Raw genomic sequence first — 26,557 nt, 5'->3', positions numbered from 1 at the left:
TCATTACAAAACCCAAATATCATTTCTGAGTCCTGAATGAAGATTTTGCACACAATAGTATTCAAGCACATGTACAGATTAATACACTTGGAGAAAACTTTCCAAAGAGCAAAGGTAAAGGTTTCCCCTGTCCAGTCATCCCTGATTCTAGAGGGTGATACTCATCTCTGTTTTTTAGCTGAGGGAGACAGTGTTGTCCAAAGATCCTTTCTGCAGGGATGTCGCCAGCATGATTATATGCTGAGGCTCACAGAATGCTCTTACCTTCCCACCAAAGTGGTACCTATTTATCTACTTGCATTTGCACACTTTCAAACTGCTGGGAAGCTCACCCCCTCCCCTTGTGCCGCACTTTCCAGCTGACAAGGTCAGGGTATTTAACTGCTTAGCCATCATGCCCCCTTCTTCCAAAGAGCAGGCAAGTATAATTTTATTCTGAAAGTACTCAAAGGGAGATTAGCTGATCAACTAAGAGGAAATCAATTTTCACTAAGTGCTATATTGAGTTATATTTGCCAAAATATCATCGTCTATATAGCTATGAAATGTACAAGAATTTATTTTAATGTCCTACACATTTACCACTCACACTATTGCTAGTTCACATTTTGAGTGCTTGGTCAACTGATCATGAAAAAGAAGGCAATTTGTCTCCCATCAAAAGTGAAATCACATGAAATATTTTGTATGAAATTTATAGGAAACAGAGTAGAGATAATAAAATACAACTATGGTGAAACCCATAAGATTATTTTTTTAAATGACTGGTGAAGGCACTAATAAAGGAGAATATTTGTAGCTCAGGGTTGGCATGAGAGGGGCTTGGTGCTCTGAGCTTACTAGGTAACACCATCAGTGCTAGTAAGGAACACTGTTTGCTGTTAGTTTATATTCTGGTGGCTTGCTGTCAGTGTTGGTGGGGATGGTCTTAGAAATTCTTTGATTGGGTTCAGGGGTGGGTTGCTGCCGGCATTACTGCCAGTTTGGCACACCTAAAAAGGTCTGTGCATCCGCACGGCATTGGAAAAGGGGAAAAAAATTTTTGCAATGAAGATTGTTCTGTGCATATGCAGAACCGAAAATCAAGATGATGGCCCGGCCAATAGAACCAGTTCAGGGGTGTGGCAGGGTGAGTTACTACCTACTCAGCCAAAATGGTCCGAACCGGTAGGAACTCACCTTTAATTGGGATGTTTGCTGTTGGCTTCTTTGGCAGTTTCTTGATTGGGATATTGTGTACTTGATTGCTGGTCTGATGTTAACCTTGGAATTAATCTATGTTGATCTGGTTGCTGGTGGAGAGGTTCTTGGGTTTTTCTTCCTTTTTTGGCTGGATGATAGTCTTTTTGCATAGTCTATGGGTGTCGTTAATGTCTATGTATCTATTGATGGCTAATTTGCCAGAGTGCTAGGCTTCTAGAAATTCATGGGTGTTTTTGGACTTGGCTTGGTCTAGGATGGTCATATTTTCCCAATTGACATTATAGTTAAATCTGTCTATATGTTGTGAAATTAAAGAATTTTCTTTTGACTGCTAGTTGGTGTTCATGGATGCATTCTGTCAGTCTTCTACCTGCTTGTCCTAAACAGTGGTTCTAGGAGTCTTTATATTGTATGTTGTAGATGACTCCTGATTTTTCTTCTGGGTATCTTTTGGTTACCTTAAGATGTTTTGAAAGGCTTTAGTTGGCTTGTATGCTATACTGATTCCATGTAATTGTAGTAGTCTGTTGGCGGTTTCTGAGATATTCTTGATATATGACAGTGGAATTTTTTTAGGGTTTGTGTTGGTTGTGTTGTATTGGGTTGAGTGGTCAGGGACTTTTTAATAAAGTTACATGGATATCTATTTTGTTGGGATATGTTGTATAGATGCTCTATTTCTTTTTCTGCTGTTGTGGGTTGCTGCAGTGTGTTTGGACTCATCTAAATAAAGGTCTTACATAGCTTCTCTTGTGGGGGATCATGGGTTACTGTTATTTCTTTTATATTGGTTTTTTTATTGTTTGTAAGTCACCCCCAGAGTCATTGAGAATGAGTGGGCAGCCATATAAATCTAATAAATAAATAAATAAATAAATAAATAAATAAATAAATAAATAAATAAATAAATAATGTTTTTGGAAAAAAGTAATGTAGGCAATTTACAACATTGCACAATAGCTTCCTTTTGTTTACAGTATGGTTTACTTATTTATTTACCTTGCATGAAGCAGATCCGAATTTCTGGGAACTTCTTCATCAGTCGTCCCATGAAAAATTCATTCCCAAAATCTTCTGAACGAATATAGGCACCGTATTTCATACTTCCCACCTCATAAGGAGTGAATTCTAGCCATTCTGCAAGCACAAGACAGCCATTAATATATCTTAGAAAGTGATGGCGAATCTTTTCAGTACCAAGTACCCAAACCAGAACACAGGTACATGTGCATCAGGTTTCTTCCCATCTGCCCTGGATTGGGCAAACTGGTAGTGGCGGTGGCAGGAGGCTCCGCCCACCCACCCAGACACTTCTGCACATGCACAAGTGAACCGGTAGTGAAATTGTGCATACATGTGCATGTGCCAGAGTGCCGGAAATCTGAAGACCAGTTGGCCAGCATGTGTATGCCTGTTTTTCTGGGCATTTTTGGCCGTTTGTTTGGTTGTTTTGGGCCCAAAAAACAGCCCAAAATGGCATGGAAAATAGCCTGCATTTTGGGCATTTGGGGGGCTACTTTGGGGACATTTTCAGGCTGTTTTTCGGCCATTTTCAGGCCATTTTCAGGCTGTTTTTCGGGCCATTTTCCAATGCTCCACTGCCCATGAAGACCAGTGGCCAGCATATCAGAAACCAGAAGAACAGCTGGCGACGGCATGCCTGCCCACAGAGAGGGTTCTGCATGCCACCTCTGGCATGCGTGCCATAAGTTCACCATCGGGGTCCTAGACATTTCCAATTACAAAATTAACCAAAGGACATAAGCGGTTCTTTCTTTTTTTATTTGCTTTGCCCTGGGAGTGGGAATTTTATTCTACTCTGGGAACTTGTTCCCTTCTCTGAGAATTTGTTCCCTTCTAAGGTGAAAAAATGCTCACCTATTTACATTTTAGTATTAAACAATTAAAATGTTAATACAGAATACTATGACTCAATACATATCAGAGTTCATTTAATACAGCATTACCTTTGAAATCTTGAGCACTGTAGTTGTCTTTTAGGTTAACTGCCAAGTAAATAGGGAAAGGATTCTGACCTTCATTCAAGGCCATGCGCTGATCAGAAAGGGTGTGATTGTCTTTCTTTGAACAGAGGGAGAAAAATAGGTATGTTGATCAGCAGGTGTCCACAGATGTCCAAGTTTTATTAGAGGACTCACTCTGAATTTAACATAACAAGGATACATAGAGTCCTTCTCTGTTTGCTTTACCATAAGCAAGATGGCGTGGAGTAGGGCAAGAATTACCTGTGTATAGGAACTTATATGTGTTAACCCTCATGTAAGAACACTAGAAGACCCTTGCTATGCAAATGTAAAGATCATCTAACAAAACATTCTAGTTCCTACAAAAAGCAAATATTTCCAGGCTGCCCAAAAGCAGATTGTTTAGGTCACTACTTTCTCTCACTGCCCACCCATGCAACTTTTAATTCTGAACATAAGTAGATGTGGCTAATAATCGCTGAGAGATGAATCTTTTATATATTTATTATTACCCACTTTGAGAACCCTCCCAGCTTGTGACATGGCTTATCTAATTTCCATAAACAATTGTACAGGATATTAGGGGTGTCAAACACACATCTTCACGGCGGCATCACATGATGTATCGGACCTTTTTTTCCCTTTGCTAAAATGGGGGGGGAGCACGTGAAGCATCTGGCCACAGGCCAGGAGTTTGACCACCCTGCAATATATGAAGAAGGACTTTCCTATTAGGCTACTTCTTTTTCAAAGCATAGATCCATTGTGTATATCTCCCAATGAATTAATACGAAGGCTTATTACCTCATCATGAAACATGGACTCAATGATGAGGCCCCAGAGGTCTATAAAGGAAGTGCTATGTCCTTCTTTGATTTTTTGACTAAGCTCATCATAATAATACTTCAGTTTATCAGGGGAAAAACAGTTAAATTTAGATTTGATCACTTGTCTTCGGGCTTTGTTAATGGCTTCTTCCAGGTACTTCTGTGACCAGTCAGGATCTTCATATAATTTACACATGGTCCTAAGTTTTTATTGAAAATAATAACGATAAAATGTAAGAGTAGCATGGAACTAACAGCATAGAAACCTTATTTTCAGAAACAGTGACACTATTGCTCAGTTTAAATATAATTTGGGCTACAATAATATTAATAATAATATACAATAATATTCCCCTGCTTTTCTTCCTCAAGAGGGCTTTCTGAGAAATGTGGATGTGGATCCAGGGCTTCCCACATAGAAAGGGCAGCATTCAAAGTATGGTATCTGAAATGCCACATAATGTTGTCCTTTAAGTGTCATAGGTAAAGGTAAAGGTTTCCCTCACAGATGTGTGCTAGTCATTCCCGACTCTAGGGGGCGGTGCATATCTCTGCCGAAGAGCCAGTGCTGTCCGAAGACGTCTCTGTGGTCATGTGGCCGGTATGACTGAATGCCAAAAGTGCACAGAATGCTGTTAACTTCCCACCAAAGATGGTCCTTATTTTTCTATTTGCATTTTTACATGCTTTCGAACTGCTAGGTAGGCAGAAGCTGAGACAAGTAACGGGAACTCACTCCGTTACGCAGTGGTAGGGATTCGAACTGCCGAACTGCTGATCTTTCTGATCAACAAGCTCAGCGTCTTAGCTACTAAGCCACCACATCCCAGTATTGAGTGTCAGTACTTTTTATTTAAATTGATAATAGTGATCAACTGTACTGAAATTTCAGTACTTTGGTTTTTCCATAGATCCCCTATTGGGCCATTTAATGGGAGGGGGAGGGGGAGAGGAAAACCATCATTAAGATAAGATGCTGTGAGAAATAGGTGATTGGTTCTCTACTGAATATTTTGCCCCTAAGAATACTCTCCAGTTTTACACTAAGAATCGTGTAGCACATCTATCTCAACTACAAATTGTTGTTAACTGTAATTCTAACTGGTAGAGGGGAGGGGGACTTAATTCCAATGAAACATTATTTGTGAAACCGTAAGTTTCTAGTATTGTTCATTTGATAAATAGATTTAAATTTAATTACATTTATTTTAAAATAATTTTAAAGTAAAAATTGTATATTTATTTCTTGTCCAAACCCATCCCAATTAAATCAGTAGTTTTATTCAAGGGAAAGGTGGAGGTGATATAAATTCATATGTCATTTGGGGGGTTGTGGATGCAAAGTTTTAAAATCCTTGTCTTGCATGTTGTTTTGTTCTGTGACATTGTAATGCCACATACACTATATAATGGACGGGTCATGAAATATAGTAAATGAAAAGAAAATTCTCCTTACCATGTTGTGCCAGATAAACCCGTAAGGTATGTAATACAGTCTAACAGATTCAGTTTCTGCAAACCCAGAAGGCTTCCATACATTGCTGTAAAGGATCTGGTTCCACCACCAGTTGTCATTACTGCTAATACTGGTACCTATTGAGTGCCAAAGGGCCGAGTGAGACAAATAGTAAGCTGCTAGTCATTGCTCCAGGAGAAAAAAAAATCTTAAAATTGAGAAGGTTGAGCAGATGTACCATAGGCAAGTTCTCATTGTAGGCATTGACAGAAATTATACAGGAAAATGCTCTTGTATTTTTTTTCCTATCAGCTCTCATTCAAGTTGATCAAAGAAATGTTACTTAAGATTTATTGGAAAGGTAAATAAATGCTTGTACATTGGAGAATGCTTATGAATGGAAGGTGGTGTTCCTCCTACCTACTTAATTATGAGGTTGCAAAGGGGTGCATGTGAATGCCATATTCTTCATTGAACAACCATCTCTCCAGCAATCTCTACATTGCCTGTCAATCCTGGCAGCTTCCTTAGCTTCCCACATTTCAATTAGCACCAAGCAAGAATGTGTGCTATGAAGCTTTTTTCAGCGCTAGTACTATAGTTAACAATACAGTTGCTAAGTATGACATCACATGACCATGACTTGTGATTTTTACTGCTAAACTCTCCATTGACTTTGCTTCTCAGAAGCCAGATGTGAACCATACAACTCAGAGATGGTATTCAGCAGGTTCTGACCAGTTCTGAAGAACCACTAGCGGAAATTTTCTGTAGTTCAGAGAACTGGTAAATACCACCTCTGACTGGCCCTGCTCCCATCTATTCTCTGCCTCCCGAGTCCTAGCTGATCAGGAGGAAATGGAGATTTTACAGTATCCTTCCCCTACCATGCCCACCAAACCATGCCCACCAAGCCACACCCACAGAACTGGTAGTGAAAGAATTTGAATCCCGTCACTGATACAACTGATGTACACTTGGCCATGGGATGCAGAGAAGGCATAAATGGCCACCAGTTCCAAAGCAACCGTATCCTAATCATGACTATGGAGACTCTGAAACAGTCATGTGAGGTCCAATGGTAAGGTCCTTATACCTTCAAATGATCACTGAAAAGGGTAGTGGTTGAGCAAGGATTGAGGACCCTAACAAAAGAGGTGGAAAAACTGTTGTAGAAGTTGTCCTTTCCCTGTAGACATTCTGAGCAACTGTCTACCCAATTCACCTAATTTTGACACCATTTGAAGTCAGCTGTAAAAACAAGTTGATATTCAAATTATGCTTTTAGCAGCCAAGATGACTAACTTATTTTCTTCCAGTTGAAAGAAAAAACACTATATCCTTCTTATTGGCATCTCTCCTTTATTCTTCACTTCTCTCTACACACCCATTAATGTTTGGCATTGCTGAACCTACAGAAGGGTGTTTTAGCTGCTAATGGCAATTTGCCACAGAATACATTATGCTAATATAATAAATAGAATTAGCAATTTGCTCTAAATTTATTGGGGCAATAAAACAAAGTAAAAAACAAAATACAATTGAGCGAGTTCAGAGGTGTTTCACAAGAAGAGTACTCCACTCCTCTGCTCACAATAGGCTTGAAAATTTGGGCTTGGACAACTTAGAACTATGCCGATTAAGGTATGATCTAAGCGTAGTTACCAAAATTGTCTGCTACAATGTCCTATCTGTCAATGACTATTTCAGCTTCAACTGCAATAATACATGGGAAAACAATAGATACACTCAAAGTAAACCGCTCCAAACTCGATTGCAGAATATATGACTTAAGCAACAGAGTGGTCAATGCCTGGAATGCACTACCTGACTGTGTTGCTACAACCTCAAACCATCATATCTTTAACCTTAAACTATTTACTGTGGACCTCACCCCATTCCTAAGAGGTCTGTAAGGGAGCGTGCATAAGTGCACCAGCGTGCCTACCGTCCCTGTCGTACTGTCCCCATTTATTCGTACCCATTTCCTGTGTTCATGTCCATGTTTATACTTATACCTGTTATCTCATACATGTTTGACAAAATAAATAAACAAACAAATAAATAAAGTGGATATGTCCCTGCTTAACCTACCTCATCATCTTTCAGTTCTTTCCTCCCAAGAGTCTTCTTGAGGGCAGCAGCAACATATTTCTTTCTCTTCCTTAGGAAATCTTGTTCCTCTGCACACAAATCATACCCTAAGCGCTCATCTAGTTCTTTAGGCCTGAAATATAATAATTTATATTTTGCAATCCAGCCTCTATTAACATATCAACTAACTAAACAGTCTTAAGATTATCATACTGTTTATTTACAGAAGTATAACCACAATAGTTTGTGGCGTAAGAATAAACATGGATTTTGTGGCAATTTAAATATTAATATTTTTATTAATTGCTTAATGTTTTGTTATCACAGTTATCATCTTATAACTGAAGTTTATCCTGAAAGATTAATATTATATATGCATTATGTATATTGATTAGGAACTACCCAGAGGTGATTGGAAGTAAGTAAGTAAGTCCAATGTTTTGGAACAGGAAACAAGAGATACTAGGATGAGCTGGCAGAGAAATAAGTCAATCCCAAATCATTTTACCTTTATGGTAAAATGGTTTTACATTTACCATTAAGCAGGCATTTTAGGAAGGAATTCTTAACTAGAATTCATAAAGAAATTGAATCTGCTTTAGATATTATTATATTACTGTAGCCTCCACTTTTACAATATGTGCAAAACAAAAGATTGGGATGGAAACTAAATATTTAGGACTTCCAGACCTCTTGAAATGTCAGAGTGTAACAACAGCAGGGAAATGATCACAGAGGTTATGTGGTGTGTTCAGGTATGGGGGAAGGAAGCTCAATTCCTTAACAGTGGATGATTACAAAGGCTGTATCTGAGAAATGTTGATTGCCCACCATGAATGAGTCAGTGATTATTTCTTGCTAAGAAAGCAAAGGCTGTAAATATAAAGCATCCAATTTTCAGAAAGTATGGTCACTGAATGAACAGAGAAATCTAAGAGGTGTTACTCCCTTGGATCTAGCAGGTAGAGTTCAAGGGCAGAGGTGGGCTGCTGCCAGTTCGGACCAGTTCGGGCGAACTGATAGTTCTGACCACCAACTGGACCAACCCACCCACCCCAGCACTATCCAAATCTATATAGCTCACTCTCTGGCTCACTCGCCCCACCCACAAAGCCCAGCTCTACTCACCACGGCTGCCCAAGAAGTTGTGCTGGAAGTTGGGCACATTAAATTGGCCTGTGTGTGCGGGCTCACATTTTCGGTTCTGCACTAGGCGAACCAGTTGTTAAATTATCTGAAGTCCACCTCTGTTCAAGGGCAATCTTAAACAAGTATTCTTAAGGCAAAGCTTAGTAAAATGAGAATATGAAAAGGGAAAAAGAAATAAAGACTTAGACTAATGGCACTTTAAGAAACAGAGATGAAATTGAACGAAACCTCTGAACTTATGTTTATGTTCTGATTTAAAACAAGAGGTTCATTAAAAGAACTGAAGAAGCAAGTCACTGATTGATATGGGAAGCTACAGAAAGTAATTGAATAAATAAAATTATCCTTTCCCCAATTCATGTGGGGGCATGTAACATTGCTAGGAAGAACTTCCCTGGATCTTCTAAGAGAATGGTCAAGAACACAGGTGTTTGTTTTCTCTATCCATACTTCCTGTCCATGGAAGAGGACTAGAAAAGGAAAGAAAAATACTACAGCTGAATGACTAAAGACCTTTTTTGGTTCTCAAAATATGATTAGGATTATCCACATGATGGGACTGGTAAAACCTTGTGGAGTTGGAAAAGAGAAAAACAAGCCTCTGGAATACAAACATCAGATAAAGGCTTGTGTTTTGCAAAAGAAGTTTGAAGTGTTACTACAGTAGGCCCTCTTACACTGTATAATTAGAAAAGTCAGGGAGAACATGGTTTTATTGATTTCATGGCTTTAATCTAATCAGAATAGAGCTGGACGGGATCTTGGAGGTCTTCTAGTCCAATCCCTGCTCAAGTAGGAGACCCTATACCATTCCTGCAAATGGCTGTGCAGTCTCCAGTGATGAAACACCCATAACTTCTGAAGGCAAGCTATTCCACTGGTTAATTGTTCTCACTGTTAGGAAGTTTCTCCTTAGTTCTAGCTTGCTTTTCTCCTTGATTAGTTTCCATCTGTTGTTTCTTGTCCTGCCCTCTAGTGCTTTTGGAAAATAAGTTGACTCCCCCCTCCTCTTTGTGGCAGCTCCTCAAATACTGGAACACTACTATCATATACCCTTTTTTTTCTCTACACTAGCCATACCGAAATCCTGAAACCGTTCTTCATATGTTTTAGTCTCCAGGCCTTTCAACCTCTTAATTGATCTTCTCTACACTATTTCCAATGTCTCAACATCTTTTTGTAATGTGGTTACCAAAACTGGATGCAGTTTTCAATTGTTTATAATTGTCTTTTATTGTCTATCATTTAATGCTCAGAGTGAGAAGAGGAAACAAAATGAGCTTGAATTGTTAGCACAGGAAGGCAAATGTGAATCAGAGGTATAATGGTGACCTCATAAGTCAATTGGAATATACAGTAGCACTTCAAGGGTGAAGGATGTTCAAAATGAATGGAAGATAGAGCAATGGAGGTGGAATTTCATTGTATGTTAAAAAATATTCAGACTGCTCAGAAATCAGTTGCAGTAGGGTAAAATAATAAATCACCATTTTTTTATATTAGGAATTTTGAAACTTAATGACATTACTAGCTTTGCATACTTAATTTCAGTAGGGTTTAAATATTAAGTCTCATTAAAATGAATTTTCCTTGAATAAAGATCAGAGAATCTTATTTTAAAATAAAATTATGTAAGATGTTGCTCCTTTATTATCTTAAAAAGCTGATATTGTACCATTCTTTTGTCTTCACATGTACATCAAAAGATTCATTCTGAAAATCAAGGGAATAAACATATTATCAGGCATATCATTCACTATTCTATGTCTTCGTAATTAAGGAAGGATAAAGAACAACCCAATCTTATTATTAAATCAATTTTAGTTTTAGATCTAATATACAGTTAAAATTATATCTGATGTTAACAACAGATTTCCTATTCACAAAATCATTCCCCTTCTGTAGTTGTTTTTTGTTTTATGGGACTTCTTTTGAAACAATTATTAGGAACCCAGAATCGTAGGCATAGAATTTTGGTGGTTCAAGTCCATAGGAGTTGAGGCAGCACATAGATACTGTAAATATATACATACATACTTACTCAATAAAACTTATTTCAAAATAAGTGTATATGTTTCAGTAACGTGCAGTCAGGTGAGGCAGGGGAGGCACAGCCTCACCACTCCCATCATGAAAAGAAAAAAAATGTAAAAGGAAAAAGCTGAGCTAGTTGCTGCCTCACCGTGGATGACTTAAAAAAGCCTCTAAAAAATTCCCCAGGATCACAGTGGCGGGGACAGCAACTCCTTCCGCTGCGCTGCAGAGAAGAGCCACGTTGTGCATGAGACTCCTCAGCGCTAGGCTCAGGTCAGCATGAGCCGCGGTCCCATTCCTCTCCTTCCTGAGCCAACATAAAGGGGACCGTGGCTCGCACTGACCTGAGAATGGGAAAGAGAGAAAAGAGAGGGAAACAAATCAGGGGTAAAGAAAGGAAGAGAAAAGAAAGAAAGAAGGAAGGAAGGAAGGAAAGGAAGGAAGGAAGGAAGAAGAAAGAAAGAAAGAAAGAAAGAAAGAAAGAAAGAAAGAAAGAAAGAAAGAAAGAAAGAAATTTTCTCAGACCTATGAGGAAAGCAATGGAAAGCTAGATCTCTTGCCAAGAAAACTGTAGTTTGCCAGAAGGCACAAATTGGAAGCAAGTCTGATTTTTTAAAAAGAAAAAAACAGAGATGGCAAAAAAATGCATCTGAAAATAAGATTATTTATAACCTTTATAATGGATAATGTATTATATTGTCAAACTCAAAAGGTTTTTGATACCTAATTGTCATCATCATCATCATCTGGTTTCTCTTCAGATCGTATAAATCTTTCGCCTTTTACATCATCATCATCATCATCATCATCATCTCTCTCTCTCTCCTCCCCCCCCTCCTCAGAGGGACTGTCGTCCCTTGTGGAAAACACAACAAGGAACTCCTTGGCTCCTTGCTCCCCTCCCCCCAAAAAATAAGAAAGAAAATCTTTTTCTCTTTTTTAGTTGTTGTTGGCCACTGGTGGTCACCGCTTATGGTCCTCGGCAATACGTTCTTGCCCGCCACCCCTTCGAAACACGCAAGGATGGGACAAAATGGGTGGATCCTTTTATTAAAACCCCCTGTATTACAAAGGCATTTTAATAAAAAGATTGTGATGACGTCAGTGCCTCACCAGCCATAAACCTCACCGCACATCACTGATATGTTTGTATGTATATGTTGGCAGTCAAGAGTCCAGGGGTTCCCCAAAGTGTGAACACAGGTTCTGAGTGGTGGAGTATGTGTATATACATTTATACATTTATCTATAAATCTCTCTCTATTCCATAGTTCCTCAATTCTCATTTAAATTCATGTATCGTTTCCATTATGAAAAAGAGCTCACCTCTCCTAGCATTATTTTCTCTTGTAAAGGAAGTTCAGTCAAAGGCAAAATCACAGTTGACTTTCCTTCCAATGAAGCCAGCTAAATAGATACATATATATATAAGCACTTAAAAGAAGAAAAGTTGTGAACATTAAATACATAAATGTTACATGCTGAAACACAGATTAATACTAGATGATAGATGACATCTATCTATCTATCTATCGATCGATAGATAGATAGATAGATAGATAGATAGATAGATAGATAGATAGATAGATTTTTTAAATTATAAAAAATAAATGACATTTCTGAAGAGTGCAACCAGTATTTACTTCTGCAGTCAGAATTTTCCCATCTTTTGCTCTCTCTAGCAGCTGAATTCACTTTCTCCAAATCTACTTTAGAAGATGCCCTAGCTCTCACGAATAGATTGTACAATATTTGCAAGTTGTAATAGAGAGTAGTTGGTTCCCCACTCAGGTGGACAAGGTTTATTGGATATAAACTTAAACTTAAAAAGTGATGCAAAAATGAAGATTGTATTTTGGAACCTTTGTCCCTGAAACAGATTGGGAAAGAACTGTCCTAGAAAAACGTTGAAAACAATTAGTCCTATTTTCTCAATCTAACAAATTAAATTGAGCAAGTGGGTTCAGGACTGAGATTCTCAACTTCAATAGCTTTAAGATGAAGTCCACACAACTTAAAGTTGTGAGGTGAAGAAACATTAAATCAGGGTAACAGAATTTGTCAAAACATTTCCTTCTTCATTTATTTCAGCCATATAACCATTGAAGCAGTACTATCCAGGATAACGATACCTTTGACCAACATATTTTTGTAGGTAATGTGATCTCCAGATTTGACTGATGATTCTTGATATAATGAAATTTAATGATGTCACTACTACTCTGACTGGAATCAGGACCCAATGAAATCTTCTGTGTTTCTTCAAAAGAACCCTTGACTGTAACGGTTAAATCACCTTCTGCATGGATAGAAAAAAAACAAATAATAACTGTTTCTAGGCTTCCACTAATAAGACACCCAGAAATTTGGAGTAAACCAAATTTCTGTGCTGCTAATCTGAATTTTCAAGGCAAATTCATTTCTTTTAACAACTTTTTTTAAAATGTAAGACGGGAAGCATCTTATGAGAAATAAACAAAGGAAACAAAAGTCATATTTTTCTTAGTTCAAGAGCAGTTTCTCAAAAACAATTCACCCCCTGAAGGGAGTTTTACCTTCACAAATGGCAGAGGAGTTTGTGTATATGATCTTTCTCGAAGAAAGTGGTTCACCCTATTTGCAGTGACAGACATCCAAATCAGCATACTGGCAAGCACCACATTTTCTCCCAATGCCTCAGAAATGACATTTTGTCAGTATTCATGTCATTTCATGTGGTAAGAAATGAGAATTCCTTCAGAGTGGGCTTAGGAGTTATTGTTTGTATTTAGATAAGGACAATGAGCTATAAGATAAATTCATACACTGTAACATGCTATACAGTTCTGAATGCATCCATTGAAAGCTGAAATAACTTAAGAATCATTTTCACTTATTTATTTATTAAATCTATATGCCGCCCATCCAGGGATGGGTTCCTGCCAGTTCTAACCTCTTCTTTAGAAGAGGTTCCACAAATCTACAATGCCGTTTAGAACCGGTTCCAGCCCACCCGCCCCCATCCACACATGGTCAAGATGAAGAGCGAGAGGAGGAATTCTGGGAGTTGAAGTCCACAAGTCTTAAAGCTGTCAAGTTTGAACACCCCTGGAGGTTTTTTTTCTAAAGGGTTAGGGGTGCAAGGGTAACAGCTTTAAGACTTGCATGCTTCAAATGCCAGAGTTTCTGAGCAAAAATTTTGGTTGCCACTCCCACCCGGTCACATGGCTGGCAAGCCACTCCCACAAAGCAGGCCACACCTACAGAAGAGGTCCTAAAAATTTTTGAAACCCACCACTGTGCCCATCTCATATAGCAGTGATGGCTAACCTTTTTGTTGTTGGATGCCAAAAATGTGAGCGAGCGTGCACAATAGGGCACATGTCTGCCAGCACCCATAATGAAAAGCACACCCCATATGCGCATGTGTGCACAACTCCCCACACACTCCCTCACACACACATGCCACACTGCTTGCCTCTAAGCTGAGCTTGGTATTTCCTCCAGGGATCCGTTGGAAGTTATTTGTGCCCTCCCCAGGCTCCAGGAAAGTCTCTGGAGCCTGCAAAGGGCGAAAAATGGGCCCCACAGGCCTACCAGAAGTTCTGAAACAATGCGCACTGGAGCTGATGGCCAGCAGATATGGCTCTGCGTGCCACCTATGGCACACCTACCATAGATAGATAGATAGATAGATTGTTTATTTATATGCCGCCCTTTTCCCTGGGGGGACTCAGGGCAGCTCACAATCAAAAGGGAAGGGGGGACAGACTTTTACATATAAGACAGTACATGATTAAAAACGCAACATTCATACCATTCGGGCGGGTAACAATCTTTAGCCCCAGGCCTGATGGGATAGCCAGATTCTAAGGGCTGTGCGGAAGGACTGAAGGGTGGTGAGGGTACGAAGCTCCACGGGGAGATCGTTCCATTGGGTCGGGGCTACCACCGAGAAGGCTCTCCTCCGCGTGGTGGCCAGTCGGCATTGGCCAGCAGATGGAACTCGGAGGAGGCCTAAACGATGAGATCTAATGGGTCGTATGGAGGTGATCGGCAGTAGGCGGTCTCTCAAGTACCCAGATCCACTACCATGAAGGGCTTTATAGGTGGCAAGTAGCACCTTGAAGCGTATCCGGAGATCGACAGGTAGCCAGCGCAGCTCGCGGAGGATAGGTGTTATGTGGGTGAAACGCGGTGCACCCACGATCGCTCGCGCGGCTGCATTCTGGACTAGCTGAAGTCGCCGAATACTCCTCAAGGGCAGCCCCATGTAGAGCACATTGCAGTACTCCAGCCTAGAGGTCACAAGGGCCCGAGTGACTGTTGTGAGAGCCTCCCGGTTCAGGTAGGGGCGCAACTGGTGCACCAGGCGAACCTGGGCAAATGCCCACCTGGTCACAGCTGATAAATGGTGTTCAAAAGTCAGCTGTGGGTCCAGGAGGACTCCCAAGTTCACCATGACAGTCATTTAGCATCTTAGTCTTCCTAGTTCTAACCCAAAGCAACCCAGGCAAAACCAACTCATACTGCAATGACCTCACTTGTGAATTGCTTCAGTTTCTCCGTATCCACTCTGACTTCCAGACATGAAACTTCACGTGACTGTAAAAACAATGGATATCAGTTACACAAAGATTCATTGGTCAAGAGTCCTATTTTGTTATTCAAACTAATGCAAGAATCTTGACTCGACCCTACTAACCCTATTAAGTTTCTCACTTTCCAGCTACTCTCTTTTCATCTGATATACTTCTATATCAGAAAAATTCTGATATATTTCTATATTTAAAAAATATTTATTGATTTTTTTTGCTCCTCCAGTTTCCTGTTTCTTTCTTCTATTTCTCTCAAACAATTCTAATCAGAGATTCATGACTATATAGATAAGTTCATTAGTATGACCCACATATTTGTGAGTAATAATGGAAATACTTAAAAAATGTGTTGCCACCATCAAAAACATCAATCACTGCATACATGACACTTCTATTGTGATCTATAGGTGGTGCCTCCTCCAGGCTGTAAAAATGTAAGCAGCCACTAGTTAGCAGAATTAGGGATTTTATCTCTTTGCTGCCATCTAGTGTTCATCCAGATTTTTCAGCCTAGATATGGTATGCATATGTTCCTCAGAACCCTGTAAATCAGTTGGTAATTTTGTGTATTCCCAAGCTTTATGACCCTAGAAGTGATCTCATAACATGAATAGACACATAATTCCTGAGATTTAATACTATCTTGGGCAAAGGAGCCTGTTTTATACCAGGTCAGATTATTTGTTATTCTACTCTTATATTGCCTATTCTGATTAGCAATCACTGATCTCTCATCTCCGTATCACTTGCTACCTTAAGTGGAGGTAGTGTCAGACTAAGCCTAAGGACACAGATTCAGTCAAGTCCATTTCGTTATTTGTTTATACCTAATTGACAAAATCTTGCCAGACTAAAGCTATAAATTCCTAACCTAATAGAAACTTCCTGGCAAATTCTACAGTGTGGCTACCCTGAACCTTTTTCTCCCTCTAACACCCAGTTCAGGACTATGAAGTCTCTTATTTAGGGCACCTTTCTAGAATATGCTGCATCATCCCTGAGAAACCACGGAGGTATTGTCACGGAGGTATTTTCCCAATCATCCAATTGCACATTCCATCATAGGTGCTATGGATTAGACATGAGATCTTTGCATTTTGCACATGCGAAACCTGTGCTATGTTGCTGAGCTATGGTTCTGTCACAAGACAATACTCATCCTGAACTTTTATACTATGACTAAGGCTGCTGGACCCAGTAGATGCCCGATGAGTTGGAGTAAGCTGCCTGATTCATTAATTAAAAAATTACCCTATTTTTTTAAACAACTATGGATAGGATATCCAATGCATAACAGTGTTTGTGACACATGAGAATGAAATAGCCATAATTATACTCTTATTCTGAGTCACATATTTCTGTCACCTAGGTTGCACTACATACAACATTGTTGCAACAGTTAAGCCATCCTGTGGTTTCCCTCTTGCTCTCTAATGGGTGATGAGGATTCAATCACTTTAGAAAATCACTTTAAAAATAAATCATGATTACCACCAATACTCCGTTTGTAATGATGTTTTCAGGATGATCTGGTCTACAAAACAAAATCAAAGAACATAGAGTTATAATCTAGGTTTTTAAAAAAATATATGTATGGAAAAAACAAAGTCCAGTTGCCTTTTAAAAAAGCACCCTTGGGATAACCATGACCTGCATGACTGAGAATCTCCATAGACATAAATTCTCTATGGCTCATTTAGATACAAATTCCTTTATGTGTGTCTTTTTTCACTCCATATTTAATCATCATTTGCAATCCCTTTTGACAAATGAGAAATTGAAATGGAAAAATAGGGAATATTACTGTACATTAGTTTCTGTTGGTTTGGATATATTTGATTGTTAAGTTACTGTGGACCATCACTTGTATCATAATGTCACAACCAACCATTATTTGAGGTTATAGAGCTGCTAAAACTCTGAACGTTAAACTACAAATGTTACAGGTGGCACATCTAGAGTTAACCCACAATCCTCAATACCCCAAGGACTTACTAAGGAATACCTTTTAGGGAATTACTTTAAATACTCAATACAGTAGATAGGCAGAGTGTAAGCCAAACAAATTAAAAAGTGCTACTAAAAATTAGAATGCACATTACTATGCTACTGTAAATTAGTATGCAAATTAGTGTAGCTGGTATTCCACAATGTTTTTCATCATACAGAAAACTCTGGTTTAATGTTTGTATTTCACCTTTCTTATTCTGGTCTATGATCAGGGCTGGGCTTCAAAAATTTCAGCAACGGATTCCCTGTCCGGTTGTGGGTGGGCATCGCGATGGTGGGCGTGTCCTAGACGGCCTCCTGCACCACAGTGAGGGTAGGGTTTCGCCTTCCCCGGGCTCTGGAGGCTTTTCCTTGACCCTCTGGGAGGGTGAAAACTGCCTCCCCCAGGCTCTGGAGGCTGGAAACGGACCTTCCATTTCTGGCCTTCCGGAACTTCCAGGAGGGTCACTTTCCCCCCCTCCCTGAGCCTCCACATAGGCCCTGCACTTACCTAGCATCCAAAAGGGGCAATGTGGAGACTCCTGGGAGGGGAGGGGTGGGAGGGGAGGGGCCAACCAGGGGTGGTATTTGGAGGTTCTCTGAACTGGCCATAATGTTAGCTATAAGTTCTCCTGAACCCGGGCGAACCCGTAGAGCCCACCCCTGTCTATGATTGTAATAAAGATTTAATTGATTTAATACAAATTTCTATTACTGAAATGGAAAGTATTTTTTTTTCTCATTGCTCCCCTCTATCACAACCTTTGGTGATACTTCTGATTCTGTTCTAAAAGATTTTCTTTCTTATTTGGAGCAGATTTTAAAATTACAAATTTTAAAAGTGATTTTAAAAAACCATTTGATTAACAGAATACTATGGAATGCCACTGTTGGGAAACATCACCATAAATAAATTAAATATCAGTACAGATAGTCCTCTACTTACAACAGTTTGTTTAGTGACTGTTCAAAGTTATAACACCACTGGAAAAAGTGGCTTATGACCATTTTTCACATTTGCGAACATTGAAGCAACTCCATGGTCATGTTACATGTTACATTTGGATGTTTGACAACTGGCTCGCATTTATGATGGTTCCCGTGTCCCAGCTTTCAGAGGCCCTGATTGTTTTTGCATAGCATGTATTCAAAGAAGCATAATCCATACATTTTCATTTTTATTTATTTTATTTACATCTTGCAATTTTACTTGCATGAATAATCAAGGTGGCTTACAAAAATGCAATAAAAATAGCATTAGCTAGCTATTTAAAGCTGACTTGACATTCAGATTTACTTGTAAATATATACAGAGTGAGTTTCATTGTTTTCAAAACTAGTTAGTCTTCTGCTTGAGATTCCCAGACAAAAGAGACATAACCATCCAGAAAAATGCACAATAAAAATATGTGGGCATTATTTCATTTAAATTGTATGAACTTGCCCTCCTACTCTAACAGGTTTTTAGCTTTCAATACAACATGGCCTAAAGCAGGAGTCCCTCATCCCTGGGCTGCAGCCTGGTAGCAGTTTGCAACCCATTCAGAAACTGGGCTGTGCAATTGGTGGGTGAGCACATGCCTGCTGCTTGCACAGAATCATCCCCTCTCCTCCCTCCCCCTACCATCACCGTTACCAGTCCACAAAGATGAAAAGGTTGGGGACCACTGGCCTAAAGCTTCTCTTAACAATTCCTCCTCTCTTGTTTAAACAGGCTTATGTTTATGGTCTCTAAACTTGTTCGTTTGCTTGCAGACATTTCATTACCAAACTAAGTAATTAAGTGGGGTTTCAATTTCTCACTTAGTGAAGCAAGTAAGAAGCAGAACTTATGATTATTCAATAGCACTAAGTTGTATTAGCTGTCTGGTTTTGGCTGTTTTTGTCATATAAAGTCGGGGGGGCTGCTACTGGTTCACCCAGGTTTTGGAGAACCTGTAGCTAACGGTATGGCTGGTTCAGAGAACCTCCAAATCCCACCCTTGGCCGGCCCCACCCACCTCTCTCCACCCCTCCCACCCTGCCCCTCCCCTCCCAGGAGTCTCCACACGGCCCATTTTGGATACAAGGTAAGTGTAGGCCCACACAGAGGCTCAGGGAGGGGGGAAAACAGGCCTCTCAGAAGTTCCAGAAGGCTGGGAAATGGCTGGGAAATGGCTGGAAGTGTTTCCAGCCTCCAGAGGGCCTCCAGAGCCCAAGGCAGTTTTCATCCTCCCAGAGGCTTGAGGAAAGCTGAAATTTAAGGAGTATAGACTGAAAATAAACTCCATTGTTATGCTTCTCTTCTACTGAGCTGGGCATACCTTTAGTTTGTATGATCTATTTTACTGGATTTGTCAGCTAGAAGGTTAGCAGTTTGATGCCCAAGCAGCTTGTAGTGGGCTCAGTTCCCATTTTTGCCCCATCTCCTGCCAACCTAGTAGTTCAAAAGTATGCAAATGCAAGTAGATAAATAGCTATAACTTTGGTGGGAAGTGTTGGCCACATGACCACAGAAGTGTCTTTGGAGAATGCAGTTTCCCTCCGCTAAGAAATGGAGATGAGCACTGCCCCTAGAATCAGACATGACTGAACAGGGAAAACCATTACCTTTTATTTTACCTTTGATCATATTTTTTCCTATATTAGAGACAGAGTCATGTTAAAAATAGGAGCAAGGGAAGAAAGATACCAATTTGGAATGTCTCTGAACTAATGCTGTTTCCCTAAAAACCTGGAACCAACAACTGGGCTTATATACAAGCCAATCCCTATCTGAGTAGTGACCACTATTGTTAGAAATATTGCATTAAAAAATCTGAATGTGTACCATTACCTATTTCTTCCCAATCATTCTTTCTAACTCCTCACAGATAAAATGTTAGCAAACAAAAAAGAAAAGTTCTAAACAACCTGCTCCTTGCTTCTACTTGTAGTAGGACTTTGTTTGCATTGGGGAATCTTCAAAAGCCCTACATGATCTAGTCCAGTGGTAGTCAACCTGGTCCCTACCGCCCATTAGTGGGCGTTCCATCTTTCATGGTGGGCAGTAGGGGTTTGCTGTAACTCTGCTTTATAAATTTTATAACGTTACTTCCCTACTTTATAAATCACCATTACTGTGGAACTGGTGGGTGGTTAGAAAATTTTACTGCTAACAGGGATACAAAAGTGGGTGGTAGGTATAAAAAGGTTGACTACCTCTGATCTAGTCTTTCGTATGTGGAACAGGCTACTTTTAAAAATCGTTATGGAGAAAAAATATTTTATATCGTTCTACTATTACTCTACCTGGAATATTGTACTGGTGCCTATCTTTTCTTTAGCCTGCAACCTACTGTTTGATAATCCTACAAAATTATGATCTTGTGTGCTCACTAGAAGACTTCCTTAAAATGTTTTTTTATTTATTTCAAAGCCTAGGTTATTTTCAAAAGTTCTAGGTCAGTGATGGCTAACCTTTTTGTCATCGTGTGCCCAAAGCAAACATATGCTCACACCCATAATGCAATGCACATGTGACACAGACGCATTCCGTGCGACCTCCCCCGCCCCGTGTTTGCATGTGCAACACACACACACACATGCACGCATCCTGTTTTGGGCCTGGCAGGCCTCCTGGAAGCCTCCTGGGACCAAAAACAGGGTACAGGGGGAACATGGGAGGCTGCCTCATCCCCCATGCTCCCCCACTCCACCACCACCCCACATGCACGCACATCTCCTGTATGTGCCTCACCCCTTGTGCAATGTGCAGCAGAGACCCAAAAAATCAACTGGCCAGCAGGAGGCACGCGTGCATACGAAGTGGAGCTTAGCTGGGATAACGGCTCGCATGCCCGCAGAGAGGGCTCTACATGCCACCTGTGGCACGCATGCCATAGGTTCGCCATCATGGATCTAGGTTATTTTCCTAGGAAACAAATGATACAATTGACAGTATCTGTCCATTGGTATCCAAAAAATTATAGAGAAATTATAGATTACATCTTGGTTTATGTCTACTTTTCAATATTAACAGCTACAAGATGGATCAGCTTTTGATTCATAGAACCAGAGAGTTGGAAAATATCCACAAGGTCATCAGATCCAAGATTCTGCATACTTTAGGATTCACTGCATCATCCCCAATAAATATTTTTCTTTCTCTTCTTGTTTACAATTCTTTGTTTTCCAATGAGTATCATTGTGCCAAAGAAGCATGCCAGTAACTACTTTGAGTTTTTGTAAGTTTGTGTTTGCATCGTTATCAGTAATAATGAGCATGTTGTCTTTGTTCAAGCTCTTTTTCAATTGTTCTCAACTTTTCAAAGCAATGATTCTTTCCTTTGCATTATACCATTGGGAATTGAAGCTTAATGGCTAGAGTTGGTGGTGAGCAATCTGGTTTTCCTTCAAATAGCATTGAGGAATTTGTTCTTCCTGTGATCCAAGATATTTTCAATAATTTTCCCAAGCAATCTATCAAAAACATCAATTGTCCAGGCTTCCTGATCATTAGCTTTTATAGGGGTAGCTTGCAGCTGGGAAGACTACAGCCTTGTTAATATGTATCTTCAGTGTACCTTCAGTGACAGTATGATATGTGTTGTACCTCAATATGTTTAGTACACACTATGTAATGTACCTCTGTCTACCATTATTTTATCTAGAATTGTCATAGTTTTTCCCCAAGAGCAGACTTCTCTTTATTTCATTATTACAGTCACTATATCTATGAATTCTAGGAAGATAAAAGTCTATTACTACTACAAATTATTCTCTGCCTATTTCTTCTAATTCTTCTCTACACTGAGTAAATCTTGCCTATTGACATAATCTTGCTTTGTTTTAAATTTGGATCCATACAATGCTCAATGTAACATGTACAATGGGCCATTTTTCTACATGGTATTGATTGGATTTCTTATTTCAGTTTGCTCCAATCTATCTATTTTGTGCTACAGCATTACTTTTTTTTTCTTGTCAGCACTTGGTGGCCATATGAAATAGACAATTTTTTTTAAAAAAAATATTTATTTTATTTTATTTATTTATTTAATTTGTATGCCACCCACTCTCAAAGAGACTCAGGGTGGCTTACAAGTAAAAAAAGGTAAAGGGAAGTACAAAATTAAATCATCAACAATTAAAAGCCTGTTTAAATATATGTGTTTATGGCTTTTAATAAGTAACAAAGACATTAATCTTCTCAATCTAGCAGGTACTACAATCCAGAGAATCAGGATGACTCCAGAGAAGGCTTCATTTTGATTCACCATAAGATGAAATTATGGAAACTGTGCACCAACTGCCTCATGTGATCTTAATATTAGACTAGTGATTTCTATTTTTTGTTCTGGCATATGCAGTGTTCCCTCCTCTAATTTTTCACCACAATAATCCTAATTCAGGTTTGAGCTACATGGAGCCTTTCGTGATCTCTGTTAAGTCCTCAACTTACGACACTGTCAAAAGCATTGCCAGCTGCAAGACTCCCCTGATTGGCTAAGACGCGAGCAGCCTTTCAGTGGGAAAATGCAGCCTTCTGATTGGTTCAGCCACTTGACAGCTACTATATAAAGAGCTGTCAGACGGCCAATGTTGTTGTTGCGGGTTCAGGAGTTGCCTTGCATTTAGCACTGTTAGCTGTTACAATAAAGGTTGTTTGTTACTGTCCAACCTCTGTCGCTGTACTGTACCGTCACCTCAGTTCTTGCTGCCTAGTTCTCCATGCAGAGCAATCTCTAAGCTTGGTTGTTTGTAGGTGTTTCATTTCCTGACTAGGTAATATGATCACTGCACAAGTTAGCTAGTCAGGTAATTAAATGTCTACAAGAAACAACCAAGTTCAGAGACCACCAAAGATTCCACAACCTTAATTCTCTGTCAGGTAGGCTAGGCTGAGTGTGACTAACCAAAGTCACTCGGTGAGTTTTTACATAGTAGAGGCTGAAGTTGAGTCTCACTACTCCCAATTGACCACCCTAATCATATTATAGCAATAGTAGTTAGACTTATATATCGCTTCATAGGGCTTTCAGCCCTCTCTAAGCGGTTTACAGAGTCAGCATATCGCTCCCACAGTCTGGGTCCTCATTTCACCCACCTCGGAAGGATGGAAGGCTGAGTCAACCTTGAGCCGGTGAGATTAGAACCGCTGAACTGCAGATAACTGTCAGCTGAAGTGGCCTGCAGTACTGCACCCTAACCACTGCTCCACCTCGGCTCTTAAGATAATTACTTGCATTTTCAAGTATTCTGAAGTAAATACTTGCATTATGAAAATGAAGTGTACAAATTAATACATCTGACACACATCTTCAGATTAGGATCATGAAAATAACTGCATGAAAACATAGGACAATAGTCTAATTAGGAGAGTAAATGTTTAAAAAAATGGTAAGTGCTAATGTAAAAATTGTGAAAAAGATCAAGCCCGTTTATTTAATAAAAACAAAAGAATGTACAATATATTTTATGTTCTTTTCATCAGCTTTTAATTCCTCCACACATTTTATTTACAATTTTTTAAAAAACTGTCTTCTTTACTGCAGTTTTCTTGATGATTTCTAGGAATACAACTTCAAATCTGTTGGAAAGCAAGAAAGAAATATAATTATATTGCTATTCACATCAGAGGATCTTGGGTTTGTTCAATATACCCAGTTTTCTAGAAATTCATGCTCCAAAATAATGTCCTCTTTCACCTGCATTTCATAAGATGGTAATTGCAGAGCTAGTAGAAACTATATCCATCAATACTGATAGGAGGGAAGAGGCCATAGCCTCTACAGTATGGGGTGCCTCATGGCTTGGTTCTCTCTCCTCTCCTGTTTAGTAGCCAAGCAAAACTGTGGAGTGAGGTGATCTGACAGTTTAGGGTAATGCAATATTCAAATGATACCTTGCTATCTATTTCCACCCCAGACAATAGCATGGATGTGCTATCTCAGTGTCTGATTGCTGTAGAGCAGTGGTTCCCAAACTTGGCAACTTTAAGACTTGTGGACTTCAACTCCCAGAATTCTCCAGGCAGCTCTGCTGGCTAGAGAATTCTGGGAGTTGAAGTCCACAAGTCTTACAGTTGCCAAGTTTGGGAACCACTGCTGCAGAGGCCTGGATGGGAAGCAATGGGATCTGATTCAATCCAAGCAAGAAGGGTATTTAGTCTTCCTGAGAGAAAAGCTCTTTCATTCTTGGTACTGGTTAGGGTTGCATTATCCCAGACAGAGCCGCTGCCTAATCTGGGGATCAACTTGGAATTGTGGCTCCTGTTTGACGAACAGGTGGCAGTGGTGGCTACGAGGGCCTTTGCACACCTTCAGGCTGTGTGCCAGTTACACTCATTTCTGGACTACACAGTTGCGCACAGTCACTTATGTTCGCATTACCCCTCATTTGGCTTACTGTAATGGATGGAGCTTCCCTTAAAGAGAGTTCAGAAACTTCACAAAGAGTTAATGGTGGCAGTTATACAGCACAAGCAATACCACTACTACAGGAGATGTATTTCTACTTGAAAGTCAAAGTGCTGGTTGTTACTGTAAAGCCTTATGTGGCTTGGGACCAGGTTACCTAAAGGTTCTTCCCAATAATTTCTACCTGTCAAATTTAGTCTAGTAGATTGGGGGTGCTGCAGGTCCTGGCACCCAAGGAACATTAGCTTGCAGGACCAGGAGTCATACCTTCTCAGCACATTGTTCCCAACAATCTAGGTCCTCATTTTACCAACTTCAGAAAGATGGAAAGCTAAGTCAACCTGCATACTAACCACTGTGCCACCAGGGCTCCTAATAATTATTATAATTCTTGATTGCCTCTACGTATTATTTGCAAGTGTTTTTGTGTTTTATGGTTATAATTGTAGTGATATTGTTCACCACCCAGTCAGTTGGATTGACATGGGCAGCAGCTATAGAAATTAATTAAATGAATACATTATAAGGTAAAAAGTGCTACTAAATGATGTCAGCAGGGCACCTTCCTATTTAGATGTGCCTTAAACAGTATTTTTACATTCAAGCAATATAATGTACCATTGTGTTTTCCAGGATCCAAAAGAAGGCCTTTAATTCCAGCTCTTTTAATCCTTTAAAATCCAGGAGGTTTAGGAATATCAATACTGCGCAACCAACTGATCCAGCGAGAACCTAATGCAATAATGCCATCACGTGGAGTCTCACGATTTCTAACAGCGCTAACAACAGGTCTATTACGTGGTCTTTGAATCCTATGAAAATAGAATGAGCATTAAGTATTGTTATTCATGAAACTCAACATATGAATATGTGAAAACAAAAACACACTAGAGAAGAATCAAAATATAATTGGAATTTACCTTCTCACTCATTGCCTGGCTCCATACATGGAGCCTCTTGATTCATCTACGGATGTCTATCCTGAGAACTGCTGCTCCATGTGGTTAGAAACATTCCATTGGGTTAAGTGATATCGTCACATTCATATTTACCAAGTTCAAAACATGAGTTTCCCATGTTAACACTCAGCTTACACATTACAATTCTAACTCAGAAAGTTTCCAGATACATACAGAATAATAACTATTCACTGGAGATGTGAAATAGGCTGGAAAACCAAATACCAAAGAGTTTTTTCATGCTGTGTTTTTAATGTCCTTTGTGATTGGCATCCCTATTGATTTCTTAATGTTTCCTTTAAGATAATCTTGATGTCTGATGTTCCTGTTTGTAAACATAATATCTAGACATATTCATGTTGTTTCCTTGACAACAATGTGAAAGTGATTTTCCAATGCTTTCTTTCGGGATCCCAAAGGTGCTTTATCAAGAAGCAACTGGACTTTCTGGTTTTTCTTTGAAGACATTTCACTTCTCATCCAAGAAGCTTCTTCAGCTCTTTTGTGATTTTTTTGTGTGTGGATGTTTTCATCCCAGCTTCCAGATTTGGTTGATCTTCAAACCTGGGGTTTTCTGGTGGTTTCTCATCCAAACATTAATCAAGTCCAACCCAACTTTTTCAAGATGCACCAAGATCAGATAGATCTTCTGACTCTTACACTTGCCATTGCATTGAAGGAATAATCATTGCTTCCATTGCCATTTCCATGAGATAAGATTTGCCTGAAAGGAAGTCCTATGATTTGGAACTACTGCTATGAAAATGCAGAGGAGCTTTAGGAGTAGCATGTGAATATAGCATATGATACTTGGCCAATAACTCTTTTAGTGATCTGGTCAGCAATATAACAATTTTCAAATTTGAAATATGACTCAGAGAAACAAGAACTCTTTTCTGGTTTTC

At 39.5% G+C, this 26,557-nt stretch overlaps 1 protein-coding gene across 1 annotated transcript in view; it reads right to left on the bottom strand.

Annotated features, from left to right (window-relative positions):
- The window catches only part of LOC116505929 (cytosolic phospholipase A2 epsilon-like), a 52,334-nt gene that overhangs the window by 8,234 nt on the left and 17,543 nt on the right, over nucleotides 1-26,557 (bottom strand). Inside the window, 10 exon segments of the mRNA XM_032213435.1 lie at nucleotides 2,203-2,340; nucleotides 3,171-3,285; nucleotides 3,993-4,215; nucleotides 5,472-5,608; nucleotides 7,566-7,698; nucleotides 10,390-10,427; nucleotides 12,075-12,155; nucleotides 12,881-13,047; nucleotides 15,248-15,332; nucleotides 16,817-16,859. Coding sequence (XP_032069326.1) covers nucleotides 2,203-2,340; nucleotides 3,171-3,285; nucleotides 3,993-4,215; nucleotides 5,472-5,608; nucleotides 7,566-7,698; nucleotides 10,390-10,427; nucleotides 12,075-12,155; nucleotides 12,881-13,047; nucleotides 15,248-15,332; nucleotides 16,817-16,859 — 1,160 coding nt within the window.

The sequence above is a fragment of the Thamnophis elegans genome, chromosome 1 (assembly GCF_009769535.1).
Source record: "Thamnophis elegans isolate rThaEle1 chromosome 1, rThaEle1.pri, whole genome shotgun sequence".
NCBI lineage: Eukaryota > Metazoa > Chordata > Lepidosauria > Squamata > Colubridae > Thamnophis > Thamnophis elegans.
The sequence above is the reverse complement of the archived record's forward strand: the minus strand, read 5'-3'. Positions and strand labels throughout refer to the sequence as shown.